Source organism: Urocampus carinirostris, chromosome 9, assembly GCF_059441175.1.
Source record: "Urocampus carinirostris isolate Australia breed hairy pipefish chromosome 9, RoL_Ucar_1.0, whole genome shotgun sequence".
In the NCBI taxonomy this organism is placed as follows: Eukaryota; Metazoa; Chordata; class Actinopteri; order Syngnathiformes; family Syngnathidae; genus Urocampus; species Urocampus carinirostris.
The window spans coordinates 21,151,966-21,164,440 of NC_142357.1; the positions used below are offsets into that span (position 1 = coordinate 21,151,966).

The 12,475-nt window shown below is 36.1% G+C and overlaps 1 protein-coding gene across 1 annotated transcript; it reads left to right on the top strand.

Moving 5' to 3' along the window:
• The first annotated feature begins 362 nt into the window (after positions 1-362).
• On the top strand, positions 363-10,296 carry il21 (interleukin 21). The gene is made up of 6 exons (XM_088344035.1): positions 363-1,811; positions 3,689-3,730; positions 6,555-6,668; positions 8,356-8,406; positions 8,484-8,564; positions 10,047-10,296. The coding sequence occupies exons 1-6, from the start codon at positions 1,674-1,676 to the stop codon at positions 10,071-10,073; spliced, it is 453 nt and encodes a 150-aa protein (XP_088200161.1). The 5' UTR covers positions 363-1,673; the 3' UTR covers positions 10,074-10,296.
• Positions 10,297-12,475: the final 2,179 nt, after the last annotated feature.

The following is a 12,475-nucleotide window of genomic DNA, read 5'->3' on the forward strand; positions in this document are numbered from 1 at the left end:
CCTGCTACAGGCAACCATGGAAACCAGTGACTATCTGTTTCATACGCAAAAAAAGGAGAGGGATGGGCGCCGCTGGGCTGTTCTTGACCAAGACACAACACAGAAAGTAGCACCCATTCGACCCTGGCGGTTAAGGGATCCATGAATCATGATTTGTAATGTATTGGTTTGGGTCATGATTATTAAGGCAACATATAATTGCTGCAACAAAACAAAAAACTCCATCAATTAAATGTGCGCAAAAGTGCAGTTTATTTCAAGTGTTACGTTTTTACATGAAATACATTTGTGTAGTCAAGTCATGTTTATCTATATAGCCCTTAATCATAAGGGGTCTCAAAGGGCTGCACATACCACAAATTATTGCAAACCACAGATTATTATGACACCATCCCCTGATCTAAAAGCTACATGAGGGCAAATGATATACAGATATTGTCACCATGTGCTATAGAATAGAAGTGTGTTTTAAGCTTAGATTTAAACATTTCCACTGAGGTTGCAGATCCAATCTCAGGGGGAAGAGCATTCCACAGCACCGGGTCCCGAATGGAGAACGCTCTACCTGTTCTTTATTTTATAGTTTTAAATTGAATTTATTCCCAGTTTAATTAATTCAAAGGTGGGGTGCATTGTTTTAGTTGTCCTTAAAAAAGTTTAAAAATAAAATATTTTCTCTATCAAGTATGTGTTAACAATGCCCAAATGAGTTCAAAGAGCTTCAATAAATAAAAATCCCACCTGCTTTCATCCTACTTTTAGCAACGCTGTTCTGGAACGCGCAACACTTTAGGTAAAAGGAAAGAAGTGGAGAGGGGAGAAGCTGGAGAGTGACTTTATGCTCATCATTGCAGTTTTTTTGTTAGTGTATCAAGAAAATGGTAAAAGTAAGAAAAGGCCTGTTTTAAATACAGTCCAAACACCAACCCGAACCCAGAAAAGATGGAAAAAAAAAAAAAAGAGTTTATCTGAGAAATGCCCCTTCCTTTACAAATGAGCTGAATGAGACTGCGACGGCAGAGGGTAACAAAGTTTCAAATTCTGGACAGCACATTTCAATTATATATAACTTTAAATTACTACACATTAGTTCTTTATTGAATGCATTTAAGTCAAGTCTTGTTTATTTGTATAGCCCTCAATCACAAGGAGTCTCAAAGGGTTGTACAGACTACAGACTATTAGTACTATCATTATTACCATTATCATTTAAATGTCTTGTTATAATTTATTGTATTTGTAGTTTAAATCTTAATGTAATTCAGTTGTAGTTAGTATCGTTCTTATTAGTGGCATGTACTATTGACCAATGTGAGTTGTGTCTGGAATGTTTTTTAATTATACCTGAAATCAAAAGCGGTCCTTTGTCCACATCTTCACCATGGTCGTCATATCGCAAACATGATGTTTTGCAATTGACGGCATCACTACACGGCGGCAGGAATGGGAAGTGATATCCTTCTGCTCGAAAAGGCCGCTCGCAAACTACGGACTGCCAACGGAAAAGATAAGGTCATTAGTCACCCCAGTTTCTGCAGGGTACAGACTCTCGACGAGGCGGTTTTCCTAGGCCCCCTTGGGATTTTCTTATAAAAAGGGCTCTGAGAATGAACGACCATCGTCAGAAAAACGTATAAACGCCTTGCCGCTTTTTTGCTCTCCCTTAATCTGACATGAACATGAAACTTGAGTTCTTGTGCCTTTTGGCAGCTTGCAGCGCTTATTTGGCGAGCAGCACCGACGCGACACTGGGGAGGAGAAAACTGGTGGAAGTCCTAAACCAGCTTGGTGACGTCAAAGACTCACTTGTGGTAAGCGTGTATGTCCATCATTTTGCCGATTAATTAATAACTCGCATACAATAACAATTATGGATGCACCGAAATAAACATTTTGGACCAAAACCGAAACCTGAGAACGTGTCACGCTTGGCCCGAATACAGAGAGAGCAAAATTAAAAAAAAAAAAGTCTAAATTTTTACTGATTTGCTTAAAAGGCTCAGTAAAATAACAATTAAAAGAAAACTGACTGGTATATTACTAGCTTCTGCTTTTAAATACTTAAAAAAAAAATCCTAATTAAAAAAAAGGGTGTATACCGTACATACTCGCATATAAGCCACATTTGGAACTAAAAAAATATAACACCTTTATCACGGGAAGCTGATTATATGCGCATAAAACAAAACGAACATTATAGTGGGGTAAGACAGGCGTAGCCACCCAGTAGTCCACGATATTGGGTGTTCTCATGCTCTCTTCTTGCCTAATATTTTTTTCCTGTTGTATTTGAGAAGGATCACATCTCATTTTACTGTGATTTAGTGCGTGGATTTTTTTTTGCCCCTAATAATGAGTCCCAAGATATTTGGTGGTAGTTAAAGGAAAAGTGAAAAACAGTGACAAAAACAATCCAGTCGAAGATGAAAATCACTGCGAAATACAAAATTAGTGTCCGAGGTTCTTCCATCAAAGCGCTGTTTAAATGTACAGTAAGTGGTGAAATGTTTTCAATCTTATCTTCATTACCGTTATATTAGTAATGCATATGTACACATTTGAATAATTATTGTTTTTTGTTACACGTTTCATTCGTGTTTTAAGTATGTGACTATTTTAAAATAGTTTTAGGGGCAAGCTTGTAGGTGTTGGAGGCTTATATGCGAGGATGTACAGTAAGTGCTTTTAAAAAACCTTATTTCTCAAACAACCAAGTGTAGCAGATGAAGCCAAACTGCTTTGAGATGTAAAATGTAGATCAACACAAGCAAATGTATTCTAATGTAGTACTTGAAGTAAAATGGATGGTTATGAGGAAAATATTGATTTTACTGTAGGTGCTGCATATTTTGGGGGCATTACCAGTCAGAGTGTCCCCTGCCCACTGCCCGAAGATAGCTGGGATGGGCTCCAGCACCCCCGCGATCCGACTGAGGATAAGCGGTGCAGATAATGAATGAATAGAGATTTTAGTGGACAGGACAGTGAAGAGGGACAAAAATGTGAGGGATAAGGGATGATGATGCGGTATTTGGCGCAGCCTAATGCAATGGGTCAAAGTAGTATATTTGTAAAAAGTAAAACATAAGTATTGAATATTTCATGAAATAATTCTCGCACGAAGTTTAGCCCCAACCAATCTACTTTAAATGAGAACGGATTTAGTGCCGTACATAAAGTACGTGCTTGGTTATGAATTAAAACAGCTCAACTGTAAACAGAGTTAGCATGTAAATATTAGCCCAGGTCCTGCTGGCATTTAAAAGTTTGGGTAAGATTTCGCAACTTTGACAGCGTTATTCATCTCCTTTCTCATGTGTAAAAAGAAAAGATGCTCAGACCCTCCCCAGGTGGAGCCAGCTTCACAGGGCTCATCTCACATTTGAACATACATAATGACATTGTTTTTTGGGGGGGCTGTTTTTCCAGATCTTATTTTTTTTTATTTTGCTAGAAAACAAAAAAATGTTGCATCCCTGATAAAAATGTTTTCATTTCAAACACTCTGTTGGCAGTTCATTTTATAGTTGATTAGTTTTGGATTAATAATTACTTTTTACACATTTCCATGTCAGCATAAAGTCTAATGGACTTTTTTTTAAATCTGTACTGTAAATGAATCAAACATAGGTACAGTGGGCAAATATTTGCCACGCGTGTCACTATTCACATTGTTTGTGTCCTGCAGCATAGAGAGCTGTTGGTGAACACGCCGCCGCAGGATATTGAGGTAAGTCTTACTATGCCACGTTATACATTTTGTGGACTCTTAATGTTACAGTCGCGTGCAAATTGATGAGCATTATATTTGGATTGGTACCATTGCACTGTAGGAACAGACAGTATTTATTAGCATTATAAGCATTTATACAATTAGTCATTTTAATATTCAACATTGTGTTCTGCTTGAAAAAACATGTATTTGATTATGATGCTCAATATAAGTACTTTACTTAAATTTATACTTAAAATGAGAACAATAATTTTAATGTGGGAGTTATTTTGAAAATGTTATTAAATCTATGACTACATGTCAGGACCAGCACGGAAACAGGACCCAATTGCGTTACGTTTCTCACAAGTTTTACTGAAGGAAAGAGGAAGGGCTGCGCCCACGATCCGGTGTTCGCTGGACACGGGAAGAAAGTTGCTCTCGTACTCGGATTGGGATCCGAACACAGAAGTGGTTCTTCCGAAGCGAGCGATGACAGTGTCAGGGATGGAAAAACGGGTCGGTAGCCGGGACGGGAGAGTAGACGTAGTCGGGGACAAAAAGAGGTTGTAAGCCAAGACGAGAGAGCAGACGTGGTCAGGATCAAAACGGGTCGTAGCCGGAGACAGACAGGAGCAAAATGGGATAGGTAGGAGTCAGGGTCGAAAAAAGTTCTCCTTGTATTCACTGAGGTTCGCAGACGGACTGACAACAGGGGACAAACAGGACAGGACTCAAATACTGACAGGGAGCCAATCAAAACCCGCGTCAGTTGGCGCCAATTGAGCGGGCACAGCTGAGTCACATCAGTAATCATGACACTACACTTAGTTGTCTACCAGCAGATCAAAAGTATTATTTTATGAAATTTGTAACTATACTTCTAAAACCATGATTAAACCATACAAAGTCTGAACTAATAAGGTGCTAGGTTTAATATTTGCATTTTGAATATTCATTTGACCTTTAAATAAAGTGAAAAAATTGAAATATACTAAGTGTTGTTTCTTAAATGTATTTTGATAACGTACCATACTTTTACTCATAGGTTCAATACATTTTGGTAAAGACCTAAAAGTGTTATGTGCATATCAACTTGCACTATGAATCTTAACTATTCAAATAAAATGATCTTAAAAATCATTTTTGTTTTTATTTTTTATTACATTTTTATGTTTCTATCATAACATTTCCTGGAATGATTTTAGTCTATGTTTGTTGTCTATCCATATATGTATTGTGTATACTGTATTGCTGTTTGAAATAGATCATTTTGTTTCACTAAGAGAAAATGTCCCAAGTTCTCCATGGTGATGAAATAATAACTACTCTTTCATTAATCTGCAAAAAAAAGTGAATAATCCTACTTAATTTGAAAGAAAAAATACATAATAAAATAGAAGGAAAACTTAAATTACCACATGCAAAAATGTCTACTTGATACAATTTTAAAAGGTTAATGGCAGAACTTTGAGTCTCTGTTCTCTTTCAGACGTCTACCACTCAATGGCCGATTTCCTGTTGTTAGTTTTTGTTTCAATTTTGTGCTTCCGAAAAAATTCTCACTTTCTCTGTGTAAATATAACGCGTCAGCTAAAGTGCACTCGAGGAGTTTTGCAAACAGACGGGCTTTGTCTCAACAGTCTGCTTGGCGACATAGTGAAAAGCATCTTCCCATCACATAATGTTATTTTGACACTAACAATTATGTACAATTTGGGGTCAAATAAATTAAAAAGAAGTACGGCATAACTCAGTTGATCAATTGAATGAAGTTTGCTTAAAACAGAAATGGAAAAAAACTAACTTATCCATGTTTTCATGTTTCAATATGTCTGTAATTGCCCAAAACTCTTGGTTCATTATTGAAGACTTTCTTGTTGATATCGATTACGGCTGCAACAACGAATCGATAAAATCGATAACTAAAAACGTCGGTGACTAATTTCATTATCGATTTGTTGTTTAGTGCGATTTCTGAGTAACAATTTTTTTTTAAATCAACGCAAACAAAGATGCACTGAATTTTGATATGAGGTGAGGGTTGTAGCACCACTTACAGACAGAGAGCACCTCAAGACTGTTTTCAAATACAAAAAAAATATCTTACTTTTTTTTTTAAAACTTTTTAATTGAACTATGCATCATTACAAACAAAATTGGCTTTGAATAATCAAACACTACAAAGTTAACAATTTTTAATGAAGTACTGCAGAAATACAGAAAAAGGAAATCTGAAAAAAATAATAAAATAAGGTAAAAAAAATAAAGATGACATGTTTAACTCAACACAAGGGGCAGATTCTTAATCATTATATCATTTGCACATGACGAATATTTATCATATTTAAAGATTTAACCCAATAAATAAATTAATTGACCAACTTTGAAAAGTGTGTTAAACACTCTTGATGTTTTTTTGTGGATACATTTTTTCACGAACCATAAAGTAAAACGTATTGCCCGTTCTACATTTGTCTTTTGTTTGATAATTCCCAATGTAATATGATCTTTGGATAAGGTAGTATGAAGAGTATCTTACATATTTGCAGGTGCATGGATTTGTATGTATGCTTTGTTTATTATTAACTTTTTATCTACATTATAGAATATTATGTTGTTTTGTACACTATTTTTATGTATAAAAAACTTAAATATCTGAATAATGAAGGCGAAATCAAAAATATATTTTTTTAAAACCCGATTCATTGATTAATTGAAAAAAATAATGGACCAACTCATCGATTATTAAAATAATCATTAGTTGCAGCCATAATATCGATCTAATTTGTTAAACAATGAGTCAGATTTTTATGTTTCTTTTGTTCCTTTTTTATTTCAGGACTGTTGCTGTCTGTCAGCGTTACAATGCTTCCGGGCCAGTTTGCATGTGCAGTTCAACACCACTGAACGAAAACAACAGAAATTTTACCGAAGCCTCAGGCACCCCATCACAGTAAGAAGCACTTATTTTAGGATTTTTTTGTTATAAAGAGGTACCTCTTCATAAAAGGTTTTCTAAAGACAAATATATCATTATACGAGTTTTTGGAGAGAAAAATCTTGCTCGTTATACATAGAAAAATACAGGTCATGAGCAGTCCCGGAGGCTATCACTAGAGACTATTTACCAGTAGTGACTGCTCACAGCAAGCCTCAGCTAGTTCCAGTTTGCACATGCAAACTACTATAGGCAAAAAAATGTGCTGCAAAAAGGTTTTGTGTGTATGTTCATTTAAAGTTACAGTAACTTTAGTTTTAAGTGGACAGTAAGTTTATGTATGATTAGTAGTCTCATCACTTTCAACCTCCTTCATATACCGTATTTTCCGCACTATAAGGCGCACAGGGTTATAGGGCGCACCCCCAAAAAATTGTTTTTGGTCCTATATTTTCCATACATAAGGTGCACCGGATTATAAGGCGCTACAATGGGAATGTCGACAAAACAGTCAGATAGTTCAGTCAAACGTATTACCCCCTTAACATTCCAAAAGCTTGCAAAGAAGCAAATACGTGTCGTAGACACGTGCGGATGCGGTGTCCGTACGATGTCACCAAACAAACATTTCTTAGTTTCCATTTTATTTTTTGCTGGCAACTGTGTGGACAGCAAAGTAAGAATTTTATTGTGCAGGGAAACGGGGTTCTTTACTGTGCATATGACAATAAACACTTTGAATTGAATTTAGTTTAAAAATAGACTCATCACAGAAACATCAAGATCGTTCTAAAACAAGATACCGGGAAAATATAAATCCGCATAGTCCACCTAAGTTCTCTTGCAGCCTTCACGTTCATTAATGATACGTAACCATGGTCTTCTTACAACCGTGAGTGTAGTAAATCCAGGAGAGTAAAATATTTACAAATACACAATATTAAAAAATGTTTTCTCTATGCCGTAGTGCAACCCTACCAACGTGTGATTTACATTCATCTTTTTCGGCCAATTGCAGGCTTTGTTTCGCCACTTTAGCGTATGCGAGCCTGTAAATGATAAAACGGATCCGCCCCCTTTACCTCCGAATAACTTTAGCCAATAGTGACTGAGTCAAATGATGATTGACACATTGGTTAGGAAATGAAACGCCGGTATATAAATCCCAGCATACACCGCGGACTACTTTGCCTTCGGGGGAAAATCTAGTCGGCGGCTGCTTGCTTTAGTTGCAAGACTTTGCGACTTAATATTGATCCATATATAAGGCGCACTGTATTATAAGGCGCATGGTCAGCTTTCATAAAAAGTTGTCGTCACTGCTGTGAACAAGCAGTGGCGTTCAATCTTAAAACAATTCTAGTGGAAGTTAACTAATTACGTTCAAATCCCACGACAGTAAGTGCTCATAATAAACTCGCATTTCAATTAGTTAATACTCTCTTATTTATCTTAACTGTATTTTTTATGTTTAGTTACTATTTGAATGTGTTTCTAGTGATCAGGAAGATGTGTTGCAGAGCTATTTAGGGTTCACTTGGACACTTTTGGGAGGACGGGAATGGACCAATTCGTTTTTAATCATTTCATATCAAGAACATGTGTTCTTTACACGAGCAATTCAACCTAGAAGCATGGTCCTAGAACAAATTATGAAGAAGTGGCTCTGTAATTGATTCAGAAAATGAAATTGGTGTTACAGGAGAGAGCTCTTGACTTTTGCAAATCTGCAAATGAATCAGCAAATGGTGTGGTAAGGGAATACTTTTATTAATCAATTTTTCAATTAATTTTTCATATTTTATGAAGTTCATTTTCCTTCCTTTTTAGTCCACCTGCCAAACATGCGATTCGCATCCAACCGCTTCTGCCCAAGAATTTGTCGACAGGCTAGAGTCTCTCCTTCATCGGGTAAGTTACTGACTCTGAAACACTTATGTCAAAGTAGAGGCTCGCGGGCCAAATCCAGCCCACAACAATGTCTTCTCCAGCCCTTGACATGATCTAGATTTTCTATTCTATTCTATTATGTTATATTAGAGACAAAGAATTGTGTTGTTGTTTTTTTGTTGCTAATGTAAATTACTTTTTCTTGTTTTTTGTTAATAGATGTTTGCGCTTTATTGTATTTCAATTAATTATTTTTGAAACAACATTTTAGCTGATTGATAGAAAATTGATATTATTATTTATCTTTGAAATACATTTAGCCTACTATTGTAAAAATAGAACTAAAGGCTACTAATGGTGCCTGAATAGTACTAAATTACTGAAAGATGCATAAAAAATTGCTGATTTTTATCTGATCAAATTGGAATACATTTTGGGGGTTTCAGAAAATTCCATTAGTTCAGTGGTTCTTAACTGGGGAGCCACCCTGATGACAATCTGTGACCCAACTCAAGTAACAAATTCAACTTTTCAAATTTCTGAAATAAGAGGATTGTGCAGATTAAAGCGGAGATACAATATATTCACTTAAAATAAAGACCACAAAACCAAAAAGACTTCAAGTACCAAGCCTATATCACATACAAGCAACTAACTAAAACTGCTTTAAAATAGCTACATACTAAAAGAAATTCTAAATATTGATCAAGCCTGCACCTAAACATTTATAATTACTTGATTATGTAGTTAGTTAAGATAAATATACTGGTAAAATTATAACAATATTAAATTTTTAAACTATTTACTGTACCTTTCAGCAGCGCTTTAATGTCATTTACCCGTACACCAATTTTGTATTTCCTTCTTGACTCGATAGTTGAAGTCACTGTTTTCCTCTTTTCCTTCCCCCTATCACGAACATTCTTGGGACCCACTATTATGGGCAGAAAAAGCAAATAAAACATTAAAATGAGATGTGGTCCCTCTCAGACGCGCTGATTGACTGAACAGGTAGAAGAGATCAAGCAGGGCTACATCGCCACCTTCTGTTAAGGAGTGTAACAAACCTTCTGTTTTTCATCTTATATTGCCAAGGAAAAGGCCCACCAGTTGAGAAATCCTACACTAAGCTATAAGCATCATTTTCAACATTCGATCAATCTGGCCTTTGGCTTGTGACTTTTAAAAATCGATTTGGCTCTGTGTCCGTTTGACACCCCTGCTCTAAAGAATTTATTAAAAGACTCCGACAGGAGGCTTAATGTGATTCGTCTTGAACAACTCAAATAATTGTGTTCAAAAATAGGAGCATGGTGAAAAGTTGCTGCTTATGGCTGATTATTTAGTAATGTTTTTACACAAAAAAATGGAACTATCATAAGATAAAACAACATAGACCCTGACGCTGGTAAATAAAGTAAAACAGAACTAGGTTACAGTGCAATCACTTTACTGAAAAGAAAAGAATAAATCAACCAATTGATACAATGTTTCCCTCTCCAGGCCATTAGCAGACTGAGCACCAAGTGATCAGACAGGAAGCCCCAGACCAGAAGAAAATACATCCAAGATGAGCTGTGGCCTATTTTTTTAACTAATTTATTTATAAAAAGATGGCTTCTTAGAAATTACTTTATCGCCCTCTGGTGGGCATGGCATTTTGTTTGCATTTATTGAAGTCTGTGGGGGATCTACACTTACTATGCATGAAGGCACCTAACGGCTCGTTTTTTTATTACATATTTAACAACTATTTAACTATTTTTGAAAAATAAAGTAACTTAAAGCCAGCGTTTCCCCTTTTTTTTCTTTTCACATTAATGCACACATTTCAATTGTTGCAAAAGGTTTGAAACGGTGATTTGGAATGTTTACCCATATTGACAAATGACTGAAAAAGGTTTAATATAATTGTGGTTAAAAACCCATAGGTTTACAGTACAGTGAAGTACAGTTCACAGTAATTGTTCTAAAATTAGAGTACCTCTCTAGTCAAATATGTAAGATTTCAACATAAAGCGTAATAGAACCAGTAAACAATGTAAAGTTACACTTGCAAGGCTTGTACCTTTCAACATGAAAAATGAATGTATCACTTTACAAATACAAAACAAAAGTTTCTATGTAATACAGCTGCTAAGCCAGTATTGTTATGTTGAGTTTAAAAACACATTGTATGTTACTGTAAATACGTAACATTTTATCCGATGCACGATTTTTTTTTGAATTGGCATTGCCAAGCAGATTTTACTTGGAAGGATTTTTCCCCCCTCTATTTTTTGACTGAACTTCATGAACTCATTAATTGATCTTGAGTTAATCTTGTATTTTTATCTAGTAATATTCGTAATATTATTTTAAGTATACATGTATATTGTCTTAGTTTCTATTTTTATGCTGGCAAGTGTGCAGACAGCAAAGTAAGAATTACATTGTGCAGGGAAACGTGGTTCTTTACTGTCCATATGACAAACACTCTGAATTGAGGTGAACTGTACAACTTTAGTTTAAAATAATGTATTTTATGAAACAAATATTGAAACTTCAACATTTTTATTTGGAAAAGCCATAGACAAAACCATTTTTTTTTAAAGAATGTTGAAATCATTGTTCTAAATTGTAACCAATGTCAGAGTGACTAATCGAGAAGAACGGGCGATTTGAATTTGAGCTGGCTGAATGAGAAAAATAATTATAACATGTATTAAAAACTGAGAAGGGATTAAATGTTTTTTAGATGAAGTTTTGAAGAGTATGTTAGGAGTGACAAGATTGGATAGATTAAAAAATGAAATTGTGAGAGAGAACTGGAGTAGTAGTGGAACTGAGCAAGCGTGTGGATAAGAGAGTACTCCATTGGTTTGGACACATGGAGAGGATGGATGAGGAAGTAAATGGAAGGAGACCAAGAGGAAGGCCGCGAATGACGTGGATGGATGGTGTTATGAATGTACTGTAGGAAAGAGGTCTAAATGTAGTGGAAGCCAGAGCTCTTGTTGGTGATAGGAATGAGTGGAAAAGTGTTGTAAAAGGATAGTGGGATGTTTAGACGTGTTCTAGGGGATGGGCAGGGTACCTGTATGATGCGACAGGGGTAAACCAGTGAAAGCTGTCGGGCCCTGCTGTTGAACAGAAGAGTGTGTTGTGTCACCCTGACCCGAGTGACATGGCCACTTTTTTGTGTCCGGTTTCATCTGGAGGGACGAAAGTATCGCCAATTTGGGTGCCGAGGTGCTTAACTTGTTTGGGTGTTTGGGCATTTGGGTTGGCCATGGTCCCCCAATTTTTTTGTGTGTTGTTTGCTACTTTTTCCCATTTTTATTTTCTTTGTTTTTGTATGTGTGTCTTGCTGTCGGTCACCCCTCTCAAGGGATATGACCAGGGTAGATAGATAGATAGATAGATAGAACACTGTCTAACCCTACCCATGCATTCATTCTCAAATCAGCTATTTGGCCACATTTAAAGCAACACCAACATTGTAGCAGATAAGGTGAATTTTACCATATTTGGGAATTCACCCCCCCAAATTTTATGTTGGTTTGGCCCACCACTCTTCTTTTCAGTAGCGCTCAAATGAACACAGGACAGCGCGAATGTATATGACTTAGACATAATGGGCAGAAAGGTGCTAGGTGGAACCAACAGCACCACCAGAATTTAGCCATGGGTGGTTTGATTTTAAAGAACTTATACCTTACTTAGGTAAACATGTGTTTATCTATATCAGAATCTTTATATAAAATTGTCCTTTGTAAAGTCAAGTCACATTTATTTATATAGCCCTTAATCACAAAAATGTCTCAAAGGACTGCACAGGATTACAATTACCTGATCTTAAACCAAAATACGGGCAAGGAACAACTCAAAACCTCAGCATGAGGAAAAAGAGAAACCTTGAGAAGGGGCCTCACAAGTGGTAATCCCCCTTC